Source organism: Anomaloglossus baeobatrachus, chromosome 9, assembly GCF_048569485.1.
Source record: "Anomaloglossus baeobatrachus isolate aAnoBae1 chromosome 9, aAnoBae1.hap1, whole genome shotgun sequence".
In the NCBI taxonomy this organism is placed as follows: domain Eukaryota; kingdom Metazoa; phylum Chordata; class Amphibia; order Anura; family Aromobatidae; genus Anomaloglossus; species Anomaloglossus baeobatrachus.
In genome coordinates, this window is record NC_134361.1 from 118,189,927 (window position 1) to 118,207,869 (window position 17,943).

The window sequence follows — 17,943 nt, forward strand, 5'->3', positions numbered from 1 at the left end:
ATATGTTGCATAACATTGGTGAATGAAGTTGCGGTGCTATTAGAGCCATATTTAATATTTTGTGATGCTGATACAATTGAAAGTGCGATCCTCGGCGATCCTAGTGGGTCTGAAGTCTGCTTAGACGCTGGTATTATCGTTATACTTTGTCTCCATGTAGATTCTTCATCTCTGACTCAAGATGTTTTCATTTATAGCCAATTAAGTATTTGCTTTTTTGTTTTAATTTTAATTCTGGCCTATTTAATTATTCAAACTCACAATCTCTATCATCTTTAGTGGTGAGCTACAGGATGCACTGTAAATATTCTTCTTTACAGGCATATTATACTGGTACATAGAGATACATTTTTATATACCAGTGTATTTCTAAATACTGTATGCTTGTATATTAGAGGTAAAATAAAAGTCAAAAGATTTATTTGTCCAACAAGATTAATTAAAATATAATAAAAAATAATTACAATGATAACACTTATTTATACACTTTTTAAATATAGATATCAAAATCAGTAAAAAGCATGCAACTTATTCAGTATTTCGGTAATCGAAATACAAACTGTACAATACAGTGAACAGATTATTTATGGTGAGAGCATAAAAAGAATTAATAATGGTATGATTTTTTTTTTTACCCATTAAATCTATAAAAAAAAGGTAACAGAAATGTTACTTTAACACATACATTTGGCAAAATGGCATTTTAAACTACAACTTATCTAAAAAAACTCATATAATGAAACATACATAACACTAAAAATATATGGCTGTTATATCTGTGAATGAAAAAGAAAAATATTGTCTAGTTGTCTGAACAAATATATTACTGTGTATATACCATATTTTTCGGACTATAAGAAGCACCTGGTCATAAGGTGCACCTAGGTTTAAAGGAGGAAAATAAGAAGAAAAAATGTTGAAGCAAAAAAATCATGGTCATCAAAAATCGTGAACATGACGCACTGTTTTGGGGGAGATCTGCTGCTGACAGTGGGCCCATCCTGGTAAATATGTCCCTATCCTTGTATACATATATACTCCCCATTCTGGTATATATGTCCCCCATCATGGGCCCATCCTTGTATATATGTCCCCTATCCTAGACCCATCCTTGTATATATGTTCCCCATCCTGGTATATATGTTCCCCATCCTGGTATATATGTTCCTTATCCTGGTATACATGTCCCTCATCATGGGCCCATCCAGATATACAGTATATGTCTGCCATTATGCCGCTTTTTTTAACACGTAAGAAAAATAAACGATTATACTCACCCCCCCATCATGGGCTCACACTGGTATATACAGTCATATGAAAAAGTTTGGGCACCCCTATTAATGTTAACCTTTTTACTTTATAAGAATTTGGGTTTTTGCAGCAGCTATTTCAGTTTCATATATCTAATAACTGATGGACTGAGTAATATTTCTGGATTGAAATGAGGTTTATTGTACTAACAGAAAATGTGCAATCTGCATTTAAACTAAATTTGACAAGTGCATAAGTATGGGCACCCTTATCAATTTCTTGATTTGAACACTCCTAACTACTTTTTACTGACTTACTGAAGCACTAAATTGGTTTTGTAACCTCATTGAGCTTTGAACTTCATAGGCAGGTGTATCCAATCATGAGAAAAGGTATTTAAGGTGGCCACTTGCAAGTTGTTCTCCTATTTGAATCTCCTATGAAGAGTGGCATCATGGGCTCCTCAAAACAACTCTCAAATGATCTGAAAACAAAGATTATTCAACATAGTTGGTCAGGGGAAGGTACAAAAAGTTGTCTCAGAGATTTAACCTGTCAGTTTCCACTGTGAGGAACATAGTAAGGAAATGGAAGAACACAGGTACAGTTCTTGTTAAGCCCAGAAGTGGCAGGCCAAGAAAAATATCAGAGAAGAAGAATGGTGAGAACAGTCAAGGACAATCCACAGACCACCTCCAAAGACCTGCAGCATCATCTTGCTGCAGATGGTGTCAATGTGCATCGGTCAACAATACAGCGTACGTTGCACAAGGAGAAGCTGTATGGGAGAGTGATGCGAAAGAAGCCGTTTCTGCAAGCACGCCACAAACAGAGTCGCCTGAGGTATGAAAAAGCACATTTGGACAAGCCAGTGACATTTTGGAAGAAGGTCCTGTGGACTGATGAAACAAGATTGAGTTGTTTGGTCATACAAAAAGATATTATGCATGGAGGCAAAAAAACACGGCATTCCAAGAAAAGCACTTGCTACCCACAGTAAAATTTGGTGGAGGTTCCATCATGCTTTGGGGCTGTGTGGCCAATGCTGGCACTGGGAATGTTGTTAAAGTTGAGGGTCGCATAGATTCAACTCAGTATCAGCAGATCCTTGACAATAATGTGCAAGAATCAGTGACGAAGTTGAAGTTACGCAGGGGATGGATATTTCAGCAAGACAATGATCCAAAACACCGCTCCAAATCTACTCAGGCATTCATGCAGAGGAACAATTACAATGTTCTGGAATGGCCATCCCAGTCCCCAGACCTGAATATCATTGAAAATCTGTGGGATGATGTGAAGCGGCTGTCCATGCTCGGCGACCATCAAACTTAACTGAACTGGAATTGTTTTGTAAACAGGAATGGTCAAATATCCCTTCATCCAGGATCCAGGAACTCATTAAAAGCTACAGGAAGCGACTAGAGGCTGTGATTTCTGCAAAAGGAGGATCTACAAAATATTAATGTCACTTTTATGCTGAGGTGCCCATACTTATGCACCGGTCAATTTTTGTTTAAATGCAGATTGCACATTTTCTGTTAGTACAATAAACCTCATTTCAATCCAGAAATATTACTCAGTCCATCAGTTATTAGATATATGAAACTGAAATAGCTGTTGCAAAAAGCCAAATTGTTATAAAGAAAAAAGGTTAACATTAATAGGGGTGCCCAAACTTTTTCATATGACTGTATGTCGCCCATCCTGCCCCATCCTTGTATATATGCTTCCATCCTTGTATATATGTCCCCATCCTGGATTCATAGTGGTACATATGTCACCCATCCTGGGCCCATCCTTGTATATATACCCCCCATCATGGTATAAATGTCCTCATCCTGGTATATATGTCCCCCATCATAGGCCCATTCAGGTATATATGCCTCCGGTTATGCCGCTTTGTGACACATAAAAAAAATTAAATGATTCTACTGATCCTTTTCTCCTCCCTGATGTGCGACATCCTCTTCTGATGCCAGCAATTGTCTTTGAAGTGTAAGCGACTGGCAACACATGACGTCACTGCCATGCGCACCAAGTCACAGATGCGCTGACGTCAACTGCTGGCCAAGCAGATGTTAATCCAAAAAGAATATTCACTGTTGCCCACACCCATATTCTCCCACTCACCTCTCGGTGGTGGTGTCAGTGATAGTAAAAATCTTCACAATTATTTATGGTAGTGGGGAGCAGTGAATATTCATTTTGGATTAACATCTCTTTGACTAGCCTGTGAACGAATCTTACAGCAAGAAAAGCAACTACTGCCACCGCTGGCAACTTGCAACGGCAACCCTGCTCCTGTTTCCTGTAATCCCGCTCCACAACCACCCATCCCCATCGAGCCAGTTAGTACATTCAGAGTATAAGATGCACCCCCAGTTTCCTCCCAAATTTTTGGGGAATAAATTGTGTCTTATAGTCCGAAAAATACAGTACATATTTATGCTTGAGTGTGTACTATGTATATACAGTATGTGTGTAATGTGTGAATGTGCGTGTATTATATATGAGCAGGTGCACATTTTGTCATATTGTTCCTAATTGGATTATGCAAGTAATTCTATGTGTGTTTATACCGGTGGGGTTTGACGGAAGCGGGTGGGTCTGGCACAGGTCCTGCACAGGGGCCTTTCACTGTCGGTGTTGACCCATGATCTGCACCAAAGATCTTTGCATATTTAGTGAATAATTAGCATTTTTTTTAGATTACCGATAATGTGGATCCTCATTCTTCAGCAGCTAGTGACCATGATCAGTGTCTTCTTCCTGAACTGTAGTAATAAGTCATTTTCACACACCTACACATCCCATTGAAAATCAAACGGATATTATCACATGATTCAGAGGCGACAACATCGTGTACAGTCTTTTGTGTAACGAAAATTCAGGTGAGACGATTTAATCACATTTGGATCCACTGTTGGTTCACTGTCCTCTTTATTTGCAATCATTTCTTTCATTAAACATGACATTGCTTGATCGATATTCACATTGTCCTGCAGGAAGAATATAGACTCATATCAAGGGCTGGGCTTCAGAATGTACTGATTTATTGCACAACTCTTAAAGAGTAAACACCATTTTAATTTTTGAGGGATTGTTCATAAATCAATAATACGCATGAAAAATACAAAACTTGTAATATAACTTATCAGAGAAACCTGCTTCTTTCTTCTCCCGGACTATTGTTCACTTTTAGTTTATGGGAAAAGCTGTACAATCTGGATTAAGTGAAGAAGTTCCCTGAGTTGAGATAAGAGATGGCAGTTGGTGATTTTAAAATGTTATAGAGGAAGAAACTAGAAGCAAATACAGACATTCTGCTGCAAGTTTTCCTGCAACGACAGTAAAGCCCGCTTTACACGCTACAATAAATCTTACGATGTGTCAGCGGGGTCACGTCGTAAGTGACGCACATCCGGCATTGTAAGTAATATTGTAGCGTGTAAAACCTACGTGCGATTGCGATTGAACGAAAAACCATTCATCGCATGCACATCGTTCAATTACTAAAAATTGAATGTGCGGTTGTTCATTGTTCCCGAAGCAGCACACATCGCAGTGTGTGACACCACGGGAACGATGAACTGCAGCTTACCTGCGTCCCGCGGCTCCCGCCGGCAATGCGGATGGAAGGAGGTGGGCGGGATATTTACGACCCGCTCATCTCCGCCCCTCCGCTTCTATTGGCCGGCTGCAGCGTGACGTCGCTGTGACGCCGAACGTCCCTCCCACTCCAGGAAGTGGATGTTCGACGCCCACATCGAGGTCGTATGGAAGGGTAAGTACGTGTGACGGCAAATAATCGTTTGTGCGACACGTTCAACAAATTGAACGTGTCGCACATACGATGGGGGCGTGTCACATTGCATATGATATCGTATGCGAAATTGACACGTGTCAAGCAGGCTTTAGAACCATATGAGCACCAACTGCCATCTGCTATCTCCGTAATGGGATAGCATTTACTGAATACAGATTTTACCTCAGAATTGAGAATTTTGATAATGACTGATCAATTCTGTCAGAGAAAGAAGCAGATTTGTCTGATAACATATATCACAAAGCTTCTTATCTTCACAAGTGTTAATGATTTATGAAAGAAAAAAGTCTCAATGACGGTTAAGGCCCCGTCACACTAAGCAACATCGCTAGCAACATCGCTGCTGATGCACAACTTGCTAGTGATGTTGCTTAGTGTGACATCCAGCAACAACCTGGCCCCTGCTGTGAGGTCGTTGGTTGTTGCTGAATGTCCTGGGCCATTTTTTAGTTGTTGCTCTCCCGCTGTGAAGCGCACATCGCTGTGTGTGACAGCGACAGAGCAACAACTAAATGTGCAGGGAGCAGGAGCCGGCTTCTGCAGACGCTGGTAACCACGGTAAACATCGGGTAACCAAGAAGCCCTTACCTTGGTTACCCGATATTTACCTTCGTTACTGGCGTAAGCCGCTCTCAGCTGTCAGTGCCGGCTCCTGCTCTGTGCACACGTAGCTGCAGTACACATCGGGTAATTAACCCCATGTGTACTGTAGCTAGGACAGCAGGGAGCCAGCGCTAAGCAGTGTGCACGGCTCCTTGCTCTCTGCACATGTAGCTGCAGTACACATCGGGCAATTATCTCCATGTGTACTGTAGCTAGGAGAGCAGGGAGCCAGCGCTAAGCAGTGTACGCGGCTCCCTGCTCTCTGCACATCTAGCTGCAGTACACATCGGGTAATTAACCCCATGTGTACTGTAGCTAGGAGAGCAGGGAGCCAGTGTTAAGCAGTGTGCGCGGCTCCCTGCTCTCTGCACATGTAGCTGCAGTACACATCAGGTAATTAACCCCATGTGTACTGTAGCTAGGAGAGCAGGGAGCCAGCGCTAAGCAGTGTGCGCGGGTACCTGCTCTCTGCACATGTAGCTGCAGTACACATTGGGTAATTAACCCGATGTGTACTGTGGCTAGGTGTGCAGGGAGCCAGCGCTAAGCGGTGTGCGCTGGTAACCAAAGTAAATATCGGGTTGGTTACCCGATATTTACCTTAGTTACCAAGCGCAGCATGCTTCCACGATGCTCCAGCGATCCCTGCCAGGTCAGGTTGCTGGTGGGATCGCTGGAGCGTCGCTTAGTGTGACATCTCACCAGCGACCTCCTAGCAACTTACCAGCGATCCCTATCAGGTTGTATCATTGTTGGGATCGCTGGTAAGTTGTTTAGTGTGACTGGGCCTTAAGTCTTTAAGTGTTGCTATCTCATAAACAGTGCCAGGATGAAATACCACCAGCAGCAATTACATTCAAGAATAATGTAAATTGGTTGCTACATATGGAGAGATACATCTACTGGAAGAGAGCTAAATTGAGCACATATGACAAGTTGTGGGTGGCCTAGGAGCGGATTCTCGCAAGAGATAGTGGTCTGTGGGGAGATACGTCCGATCTTTCCACGGATGAGAAAAACAGGCCGACTATTCTGTTCAGACTTTAATCAGGGCGGTCCAAGTGTCATGTCATCCGTTTTTCTCTAGCGTAGAGAAATGTAAAATGAAAAATGTTTCTTAACATTCTCCATTCTGACAGTTTGTGATCAGACAGTCATCCAAGTTGAGTCTGTTTTTTTTTACTGACCCATAGACTTACATTGCAGATTTTTATATGACCCTTAGATCAATGTCTCCACGATTTTCTGCAGATCTCTCGGTTCATGAAAAATCACGGACATTTGATTGGCTCCATTGACTATTACAGATATGAGTGCTAGCTGTGAAAACCATGTTTTGCAATAGATCAGCAATAGTCATAGGCCCCCTTCACCCCCATAAAGGTCTCTATCTGGCTAGTATATTGGGATACCTCTTTTTCATTATGGAATGCCTAATTCTACTGTATTATTTCTTACATACAAAAGAATCCAGTAGAAAAAAAACAACATGCAAGCCTACGGGTGACAGGTACCACTGTGCCATTCATGGCATGATATACAGTACATGGTGGCTCATTAACCTTTATATAAAGTCAATGCAATGTGATACTAGAACACATCTTTAACTGAGAGAGATTTAAAAGTTTTGCAAATAGGGGTGGTTGGTGAATTTTGCAGTGAAATCTGAATGGTCAGCTAACCTGCTATGTACAGTCAGTGCCAGAAATATTTGGACAGTGACACAAGTTTTGTTATTTTAGCTGTTTACAAAAACATGTTCAGAAATACAATTATATATATATAATATGGGCTGAAAGTGCACACTCCCAGCTGCAATATGAGAGTTTTCACATCCAAATCGGAGAAAGGGTTTAGGAATCATAGCTCTGTAATGCATAGCCTCCTCTTTTTATAGGGACCAAAAGTAATTGGACAAGGGACTCTAAGGGCTGCAATTAACTCTGAAGGCGTCTCCCTCGTTAACCTGTAATCAATGAAGTAGTTAAAAGGTCTGGGGTTGATTACAGGTGTGTGGTTTTGCATTTGGAAGCTGTTGCTGTGACCAGACAACATGCAGTCTAAGGAACCGGTCTCAATTGAGGTGAAGCAGAACATCCTGAGGCTGAAAAAAAAGAAAAAATCCATCAGAGAGATAGCAGACATGCTTGGAGTAGCAAAATCAACAGTCGGGTACATTCTGAGAAAAAAGGAATTGACTGGTGAGCTTGGGAACTCAAAAAGGCCTGGGCGTCCACGGATGACAACAGTGGTGGATGATCGCCGCATACTTTCTTTGGTGAAGAAGAACCCGTTCACAACATCAACTGAAGTCCAGAACACTCTCAGTGAAGTAGGTGTATCTGTCTCTAAGTCAACAGTAAAGAGAAGACTCCATGAAAGTAAATACAAAGGGTTCACATCTAGATGCAAACCATTCATCAATTCCAAAAATAGACAGGCCAGAGTTAAATTTGCTGAAAAACACCTCATGAAGCCAGCTCAGTTCTGGAAAAGTATTCTATGGACAGATGAGACAAAAATCAACCTGTACCAGAATTATGGGAAGAAAAAAGTTTGGAGAAGAAAGGGAACGGCACATGATCCAAGGCACACCACATCCTCTGTAAAACATGGTGGAGGCAACGTGATGGCATGGGCATGCATGGCTTTCAATGGCACTGGGTCACTTGTGTTTATTGATGACATAACAGCAGACAAGAGTACCCGGATGAATTCTGAAGTGTACAGGGATATACTTTCAGCCCAGATTCAGCCAAATGCCGCAAAGTTGATCGGACGGCGCTTCATAGTACAGATGGACAATGACCCCAAGCATACAGCCAAAGCTACCCAGGAGTTCATGAGTGCAAAAAAGTGGAACATTCTGCAATGGCCAAGTCAATCACCAGATCTTAACCCAATTGAGCATGCATTTCACTTGCTCAAATCCAGACTTAAGACGGAAAGACCCACAAACAAGCAAGACCTGAAGGCTGCGGCTGTAAAGGCCTGGCAAAGCATTAAGAAGGAGGAAACCCAGCGTTTGGTGATGTCCATGGGTTCCAGACTTAAGGCAGTGATTGCCTCCAAAGGATTCGCAACAAAATATTGAAAATAAAAATATTTTGTTTGGGTTTGGTTTATTTGTCCAATTACTTTTGGCCTCCTAAAATGTGGAGTGTTTGTAAAGAAATGTGTACAATTCCTACAATTTCTATCAGATATGTTTGTTCAAACCTTCAAATTAAACGTTACAATCTGCACTTGAATTCTGTTGTAGAGGTTTCATTTCAAATCCAATGTGGTGGCATGCAGAGCCCAACTCGCGAAAATTGTGTCACTGTCCAAATATTTCTGGACCTAACTGTATGTGACACCCAGGGAATGGGTACCGGTCCCAGGCAGAATATACCATTAGGGATGCCACTTTGGTGGCCGTTGCCCGGTTCCATGCCCTGGGCCCCTTTTGTAAGGGGGATTATTTACAGGGGAGAATAGAGTTAATGTCATGTGACGCCACCTGCGGGTTGCGGTTGAGGATGGAGAACCACAGCTGCTAAATGTGGGTACTCCCAGAGCTGGTGGTGATTGGAGCAATGGTGTTTGGCCCTCCGCAGGTAGGGCCATGCCTGGGAGATGATAAGGGGTAATAACGGAGACCACACCAGGTTGTCTTTAACAGTCTCTACTCACTTGGACCCAGGGGTTGCTGGTTCAGGTCCCGTGGAGTATCAGTGCCAATGTAGTGATCCAGGTTGCTCTGTCCCCGGCACTGTCTGTTGGTTGGGTCCCCATAGCGTGGAGCGTTTGGGGGCCCGACTGTCCTTTTTTGGGGTACATATGTAGAAAAGGTCTGGCTCTACTGCTATAGATTTAGGTGCTGTAGGGTAAATTAATGTAACAAATAGCAAAACCCCAAGCACTAAAAAAAGAAATGAGGAATAACTTTGATGCAAGTGTTTTATTAACAAACGACAGACTGCAAAAGTGTGAACCCTGACATTTAGCAACAACCAACGTTACGGTTATGACACCTTTATCAAGGTAGTTGCTTAATATTGAGATGCTATGTCACTCGGGTCACCTCGGACAACCATCTATGAAGATTAGATGGAGGGCATCACATCTTGCAGTATGCAGTGTCAAAGTGATGGTGGTGGGCTGAAAAAGGGCAGAGGTGTAGAGAGGATGCCTGCTTGCAATGTCCAAGATGAGCTGAAACAACGCCGCCGCTGCTGTCGCGGGCGGAGGAGGGGACGCTGCGCTCTCCCACTGCTCCGGTCCGGCTGCTGCTGCTGCTCGGTGGTGGCTCGAGCGGTGGGCCGGATCCCGGGGACTCGAGCAGCATTCCTCGCCCGTGAGTGAAAAGGGGGGATTTTGATTGTGGGGATTTGATATTGTCCATGACGCCACCCACGGTTGTGGTGAGATTGGTGACCCCACCGCTGCTCTGGACGGGGATCCCGGGAGCGATGACAGGGAGCAGCCTGGATGTTAGTTCTCCCCTCCGTGAGTAGGGGGCTGGTTGTCCCGGGGCCCGGTGATGGGGTAGGGATGGATGGCAGGCGGGTTACGGGACCTGGTGAGGTGCAGGGTCGCAGGGGCAGCGCTGTGCCGCACGGCACGGTGGTACTCACTCAGCCAATGATGTACACAAAGTCTCCGGTAAAACAAACGGCTGGATGGACGGGTCCCACAGACTGCTGCGGTGTTTCTCCTCCCGGCAGGTTGATGGTGACTGCCTTTCCCTGCACCTATGTAGTGTGTACGGTTCCAATGGGTTCCCACCGGTAACCCGCTCCCCAGCTTGAAGGTTGCTGAAGGAGCCCCTTTTGCCTGCAGGCTCTGGCCCTGGGAACTTTAGCCTTGGCGGTGACTGTGTTTCCCTCTAACGGTTGGACTGTTGCCTTCTGTCGGGACTTGGCTGCTGGGAAACCCAGGAGGTTCCCTTCGCTAACGGATTTGACAAATTGCACGGCGACTCCTAGCCTTGCCGAGGTCCGTAAGCCCCTGCCGGATGGTGCTGGCTTCTCTTTGCGTACCGGTCCGGTACCGCCGGGCCACCGCCCGTCCACGGTCCTTATGGCTAGCTCCAATAGGCCTCTCCTGCAGACGGTCACCACCGTCTGCCAACCTTGCTGTTCCGTCCGGGCCACACACCCGGACCACTTTCTATCTACTCCTTTACCACTCCACTCTCCTCTCACTTTCACTTCCAAACTCTACTCCACTCTTTTTCCCGCCTCCAGGACTGTGAACTCCTCGGTGGGTGGGACCAACCGCCTGGCCCACCCCGTGGTGTGGACATCAGCCCCTGGAGGGAGGCAACAAGGGTTTTGTCTGACTTAGGTGTGCCTGACCGGGAGTGTGGGGTGTGTTGGTGTAGTGCTTGTGACGTCCTGGCTTGCCCAGGGCGCCACACTGCCACTGCCACCACTGTTTCAGCTCATCTTGGACATTGCTTGATAAAGGTGTCATAACCGAAACGTTGGTTGTTGCTAAATGTCAGGGTTCACACTTTTGCAGTCTGTCGTTTTTTAATAAAACACTTGCATCAAAGTTATTCCTCCTTTCTTTTTTGAGTCCTTTTGGGGTACAGTCTCCTTCTCAGTATGGCGGGCAGTGCGGACACTGTGGGGATTTAAGTATCCAAACCTCAATCCTAGTTTACTGCTGATGCCCCCGGATTATTTGGTTCGGTGAAGTCCGTGAAGCTGTCCTCACTGGGCAGGTATTTATCGAGCCGTGCAGAACTGGTGCCTGATCTAGGGCCCTGTGCCCCGTGCATGCTCCGGTCCTAGCGGTATCTCCGGTACCTGACCTGGCGACCTCTCTCATGTGTCCTGCTGCATGGACTCAGCTCAATCACATCCACACACCTCTCCTGTGTGCTACACTCTCCAGACTCTCTACTGACTGACTGCTGACCCCTCCCACCAGGCTGGCTAATCCCAGGGACTCGTTCCATTCCATGGCGACCATCCCCTTACATGGTTAACCCTCTATGCCCGGTGTGGTGTGCAGAACTAGGATTTTGATTTTGCTTTGGTGGTATGGGCACTGGTACACCAGGTCCCAGGGGGTAGGTCCTGCATCCCCAAGAGGATGCAGTTCCCTGTAGTACCTTGAGTGTCTCAGGGGCGCTACATGTACACATGAGACCTGTTGCCTGAAAACTCCGGAAGGGAAATTTGCTGCATATAAAACCCTAGGCACATACCCTAAAGGCAGCATACTGTATAAGCTACTCACCGATCACTTACCTTAGCAGAAGTCATATAACAATCTGTAAATTCCAGCTCACTTCCCAAGTCCTCTACATTTTGGATTCTTATTCCATGGGGAAGCAGATCACTTTTGTTGCCAATCAGAATCATTGGAATTGGCTTTCCATTTTTTAGCATAATCTTTGAGTCCAGGTCATCTTTCCAGCGCTGAACGGATTGTAGAGTGACAGCGCGGCCCAAGTCACAAACTACAAATGCACCGGCTGCTTCACGGTAATATAGACGAGTCATGTGACCAAACCTCTCCTGACCTTAAGGAAAGCATATATTTCATCATTAGATTTTTTAATTCCCCTGTGGTCAAATTTGAAATGCAAATGTACAGCTTGCATGAATATTGGACATAATGAAATAGAAATATTATAAAAAAAACTTCATAATGAATTACTGAAAATAATTTCCCTTAAAAATAATTGTATGGCCTCATTCACACATCAGTATTTTTGATCAGTATTTCATCAGTATTCGCCAAAACCAAGAGAGTTTCCAAAACATAGAACAGGTGTCAATCATTCAATGATAGTTTTGTAATTCCACTCCTGGCTTTCACATTCTGGTGTAAATGAGCCATAAAGGAGGGTCCATGTGGATATCCATGCAAATCAGTTTAATCTCAGACCCCAATGCACGGACAAGGCCTCCCGTTTCTCAACCCGAGCTTGACAGTGTGGCGCCCTGGACAAGCCAGGTCGTCACAGAACAACACCAACACACCCCACACTCCCGGTCAGGCACACCGAAGTCAGACAAAAACCCTTGTTGCCTCCCTCCAGGGGCTGATGTTCACACCAGGGGGTGGGCCAGGCGGTTGGTCCCGCCCACCGAGGACTTCACAGTCCTGGAGGCGGGAAAAAGAGTTAGTTAGAGTTTGGAAGGAAAGTGGTCCGGGTGTGTGGCCCGGACAGAACAGCAAGGTTGGCAGACGGTGGTGACCGTCTGCAGGAGAGGCCTATTGGAGCTAGCCATAAGGATCGTGGATGGGCGGTGGCCCGGCGGTACCGGACCGGTACGCAAAGAGAAGCCAGCACCATCCGGCAGGGGCTTACGGACCCCGGCAAGGCTAGGAGTCACCGTGAATTTGTCAAATCCGTTAGCGAAGGGAACCTCCTGGGTTTCCCAGCAGCCAAGTCCCGACAGAAGGCAACAGTCCAACCGAGAGAGGGAAACACAGTCACCACCAAGGCTAAAGTTCCCAGGGCCAGAGCCTGCGGGCAAAAAGGGCTCCTTCAGCAACCTCCAAGCTGGGGAGCGGGTTACCGGTGGGAACCCATTGGAACCGTTACACTACACAGGTGCAGGGAAAGGCAGTCACCATCAACCTGCCGGGAGGAGAAACACCGCAGCCGTCTGTGGGACCCGTCCATCCAGCCGTTTGTTTTACCAGAGACTCTGTGTACATCATTGGCTGAGTGAGTACCACCGTGCCGTGCGGCACAGCGCTGCCCCCGCGACCCTGCACCTCGCCAGGCCCCGTAACCCGCCTGCCATCCATCCCTACCCCATCACCGGGCCCCGGGATAACCAACCCCCCTACCCACGGAGGGAAGAACTAACATCCAGGCTGCTCCCTGTCATCGCTCCCGGGATCCCCGTCCAGAGCAGCGGTGGTGTCACCAATCTCACCACAACCGTGGGTGGCATCACGGACAATCTCAAATCCCCACAATCAATCCCCACCCTTTTCACTCACGGGTGAGGAACGCCGCTCGAGTCCCCGGGATCCGGCCCATCGCTCGAGCCACCACCGAGCAGCAGCCGCAGCAGCAGCGGCCGGACCCGAGCAGTGGGAGAGTGCAGCGTCCCCTCCTCCGCTCGCGACAACTGCCTCATAAAAATACATGAAGTGGCCTTGCCATGCGCCGATCAGGAGACTTGTCTCCACGCCATTCATTTTGCCCCTAGATCAGCTCACCGACGTCTGCATTAGCCCTACCTATGGTACTCTATCTCCAACACAAATAGATGAAGGGCTGTAAGTCCAGTGGGTGGGCTCCGGACTTGCAGCTCTCCTGCTTCTCTGCCCTGACCTCTCCCCTGCAAGTCCGGAGCCCACTCCCCTGCATTTGAAACTCATTAGCATACAATTTTGTCTAAAACAACAAAATTGATTTCTACAAGAAAGCTAAGGATTTAATCAGAATTAAAGAACCTTTACATACATGTAATTAGTTTTGGGTATAAAATCCTGATGACCGCTTCTATTTAAAAAAGAATCAATTGCTAATCTTGACAGAATCCATGGATAGATCAATTGCCCTTACAGGTAGACCAAGACAACTGGATAAAATGATACTTTAAAGCCTCCCATATGCGTTAGACTAATGTTGGCTGAACTTGCCGCTATTGTAGGGTTTTCATTGAGAGTCTAATGTGTATGGGGTTGCCGACAGGTGATCATTGGGAGTGATAAGCCTTTGGCATGTCCAAGGCTTGTCCAATTTTGAACTGCTGATCAATACAGTCATATGAAAAAGTTTGGGCACCCCTATTAATGTTAACCTTTTTTCTTTATAACAATTTGTGTTTTTGAAACAGCTATTTCAGTTTCATATATCTAATAAATGATGGACTCGGTAATATTTCTGAATTGAAATGAGGTTTATTGTACTAACAGAAAATGTGCAATCTGCATTTAAACTAAATTTGACAGGTACATAAGTATGGGCACCTCAACATAAAAGTGACATTAATATTTTGTAGATCCTCCTTTTGCAAAAATCACAGCTTCTAGTCGCTTCCTGTAGCTTTTAATGAGTTCCTGGATCCTGGATGAAGGTATTTTTGACTATTCCTGTTTACAAAACAATTCCAGTTCAGTTAAGTGTGATGGTCGCCGAGCATGGATAGCCCGCTTCAAATCATCCCACAGATGTTCAATGATATTCAGGTCTGGGGACTGGGATGGCCATTCCAGAATATTGTAATTGTTCCTCTGCATGAATGCCTGAGTAGATTTGGAGCGGTGTTTTGGATCATTGTCTTGCTGAAATATCCATCCCCTGCGTAGCTTCAAGTTCGTCACTGGTTCTTGCACATTATTGTCAAGAATCTGCTGATACTGAGTTGAATCCATGCGACCCTCAACTTTAACAAGATTCCCGGTGCCGGCATTGGCCACACAGCCCCAAAGCATGATGGAACCGCCACCAAATTTTACTGTGGGTAGCAAGTGCTTTTCTTGGAATGCCATGTTTTTTTGCCTCCATGCATAACGCCTTTTTGTATGACCAAATAACTCAATCTTTGTTTCATCAGTCCACAGGACCTTCGTCCAAAATGTGACTGGCTTGTCCAAATGTGCTTTTTCATACCTCAGGCGACTCTGTTTGTGGCGTGCTTGCAGAAGCGGCTTCTTTCGCATCACTCTCCCATACAGCTTCTCCTTGTGCAAAGTGCGCTGTATTGTTGACCGATGCACAGTGACACCATATGCAGCAAGATGATGCTGCAGGTCTTTGGAGGTGGTCTGTGGATTGTCCTTGACTGTTCTCACCATTCTTCTTCTCTGCCTTTCTGATATTTTTCTTGGCCTGCCACTTCTGGGCTTAACAAGAACTGTACCTGTGTTCTTCCATTTCCTTACTATGTATCTCACAGTGGAAACTGACAGTTTAAATCTCTGAGACAACTTTCTGTATCCTTCCCCTGAACAACTATGTTGAATAATCTTTGCTTTCAGATCATTTTAGAGTTGTTTTGAGGAGCCCATGATGCCACTCTTTATAGGAGATTCAAATAGTAGAACTACTTGCAAGTGGCCACCTTAAATACCTTTTCTCATGATTGGATACACCTGCCTATGAAGTTCAAAGGTCAATGAGGTTACAAAACCAATTTAGTGCTTCAGTAAGTCAGTAAAAAGTAGTTAGTAGTGTTCAAAACAAGAAATTGATAAGGGTGCCCATACTTATGCACCTGTCAAATTTAGTTTTAATGCAGATTGCACATTTTCTGTTAGTACAATGAACCTCATTTCAATTCAGAAATATTGCTGAGTCCATCATTTATTAGATATATGAAACTGAAATAGCTGTTGGAAAAACACCAATTGTTATAAAGAAAAAAGGTTAACATTAATAGGGGTGCCCAAACTTTTTCATATGACTGTATGTTGTCCCTCAGACAAGCCGCTTCCAGAGATGTAGGGGCTCTATCATAGAGAACACAAGAGTGCTCAACAGAGTGAGCAAATGCCCTTCTGTATGGAAGAGACATCAGAGATAGCTGCCGTCTGAACCTACATTTGGCAACAGCTACCTACTGTCTATGGTGGAGCTTTAGCCTTACGGGAAATGTCAATCCAACTTTTTCGATTTCAGACTGCCAATCGTATTTTTTCTTTTAGATTCGTCAACACCAGACATGTCAGGTCACAGCTTTCTCACAGAGAAGACAAGAGAATTTGTCCAAACAAGCACTCCGGTGTATGGGAATGCCGGCCGTTCCATTGTTTGTTCGACACCCATTTAATGTGTATGGCGGGCTTACATTGGAACCTAGTACCTTTTTGGATGAATGGTGAAGTTGGAAATTACATCATATTGTAACTATATTCAGACTATTTAATGTATCCAAGAGGTTGTCAAATAGTTAATACTCCAATCTTAAAAAGGTAGTAATACAAAAATGGCAATCCACAACACGATCAGTGTAATTGTGCTTGGATATTTTACCATATACTGTCTCTATCCATATATACATGAGATTTATACATAGTTCTATAAATTAGTATCTGTTTATAGAAAATACATTACATTACGAGCACATATCACCCTACTAGCTGTTTGCTACCGTATAACACAGAACACTCACTGGACATTTTTAATCAACGATAATTCGGAAACAATTCCCATTACTAATTGTGTAATAGTAGATTATATTCTGTCTATGAACATACAAATTACTGATATTTACATATGGTAAAAAAAAATTATATGAACTACTTTTCCCTTAAACTAACAAAATTGTCTAGCCCTATAAATCTGCTGTGTATCCTACCCCTGTGGAAATACTCATATTTTAAAGGGAATTGGTCATAAGATTTTTGTTATGTAATCTGAGAGCAGCATGATATATGGGGGAGAGACCCTGATTCCAACGATCTGCCGCTTGCAAGCTGCTTGCTGTAGTTTTCATAAAATTATTAATTTCTCTGCTGCTGATTTACCAGTTCTCTGAATGCTGAGCCCTGTGTACCCTACCCATACCTCTGATTGGCAACTTTTTGCCTATGCACAGTGTTCTCGGAGAGCTGCCAATCAGTGGTGAAGGCGGTGTTATACAGAGCAGAAGGACTACATGGCACAAGACAATTAGTCCTCTAATGATAACCTCCTGCTGATAACACACCGATTATATTGAAACTACAGCAAGCGGCCCAATAAGTGACACATCCCTGGAATTAGTGTCTCTGCTGTCTCTGCCTTTACATTATGCTGTTCTAAGATTAGGTGGCAAAAACCTGGCGACAGATTCACTTTGTCAACATAAAAACTTTTTAACTGTTAAATAAAAACATCTGCTACAAAATGTCTGTATGTAATTCAGATCTTATGTGGGTAGGATATGGTAGAATGTGAACATATTGAGGGTCTGAGCACCGAGAGTTAATGGCCAAATATACTGTATGTATAGCAAACACTAGGAAATGAAAATATTTTTGCTTGTAGCACCCGAGGAACCACCATGGATGGATAAGAATTATGATTTGACTTCATGGTATTGAAAAAAATGTTTCAATATTTGAGTAACATTTAGATAATATAATCTCAATAACCCAGTGAACTCACCAGCAATGTCCCAGAGCTGAAGCCTCACCACAGCGTCCTTCTCCCAGCTCAAGATCTTAAGAGCAAAATCCACCCCAATGGTGGCTCTGTAGCAGTGAGAGTAGATGTTGTGCACGTATCTCTGGATGATTGAAGTTTTGCCAACTCCCAGGTCACCAACTACTAGCACTTTAAAGAGGAACTCTCTCTTGGGGGAGCTCAT

The 17,943-nt window shown here is 44.4% G+C and overlaps 1 protein-coding gene across 1 annotated transcript; it reads right to left on the bottom strand.

Moving 5' to 3' along the window:
- Positions 1–4,097: 4,097 nt before the first annotated feature.
- LOC142251840 (ras-related protein Rab-38-like) lies at positions 4,098–17,943 on the bottom strand. The gene is made up of 3 exons (XM_075324888.1): positions 17,742–17,943; positions 11,929–12,203; positions 4,098–4,253 (listed from the first exon to the last, which is right to left on the bottom strand). Exons 1-3 carry the CDS (start codon positions 17,941–17,943, stop codon positions 4,098–4,100), a joined length of 633 nt encoding a protein of 210 aa, XP_075181003.1.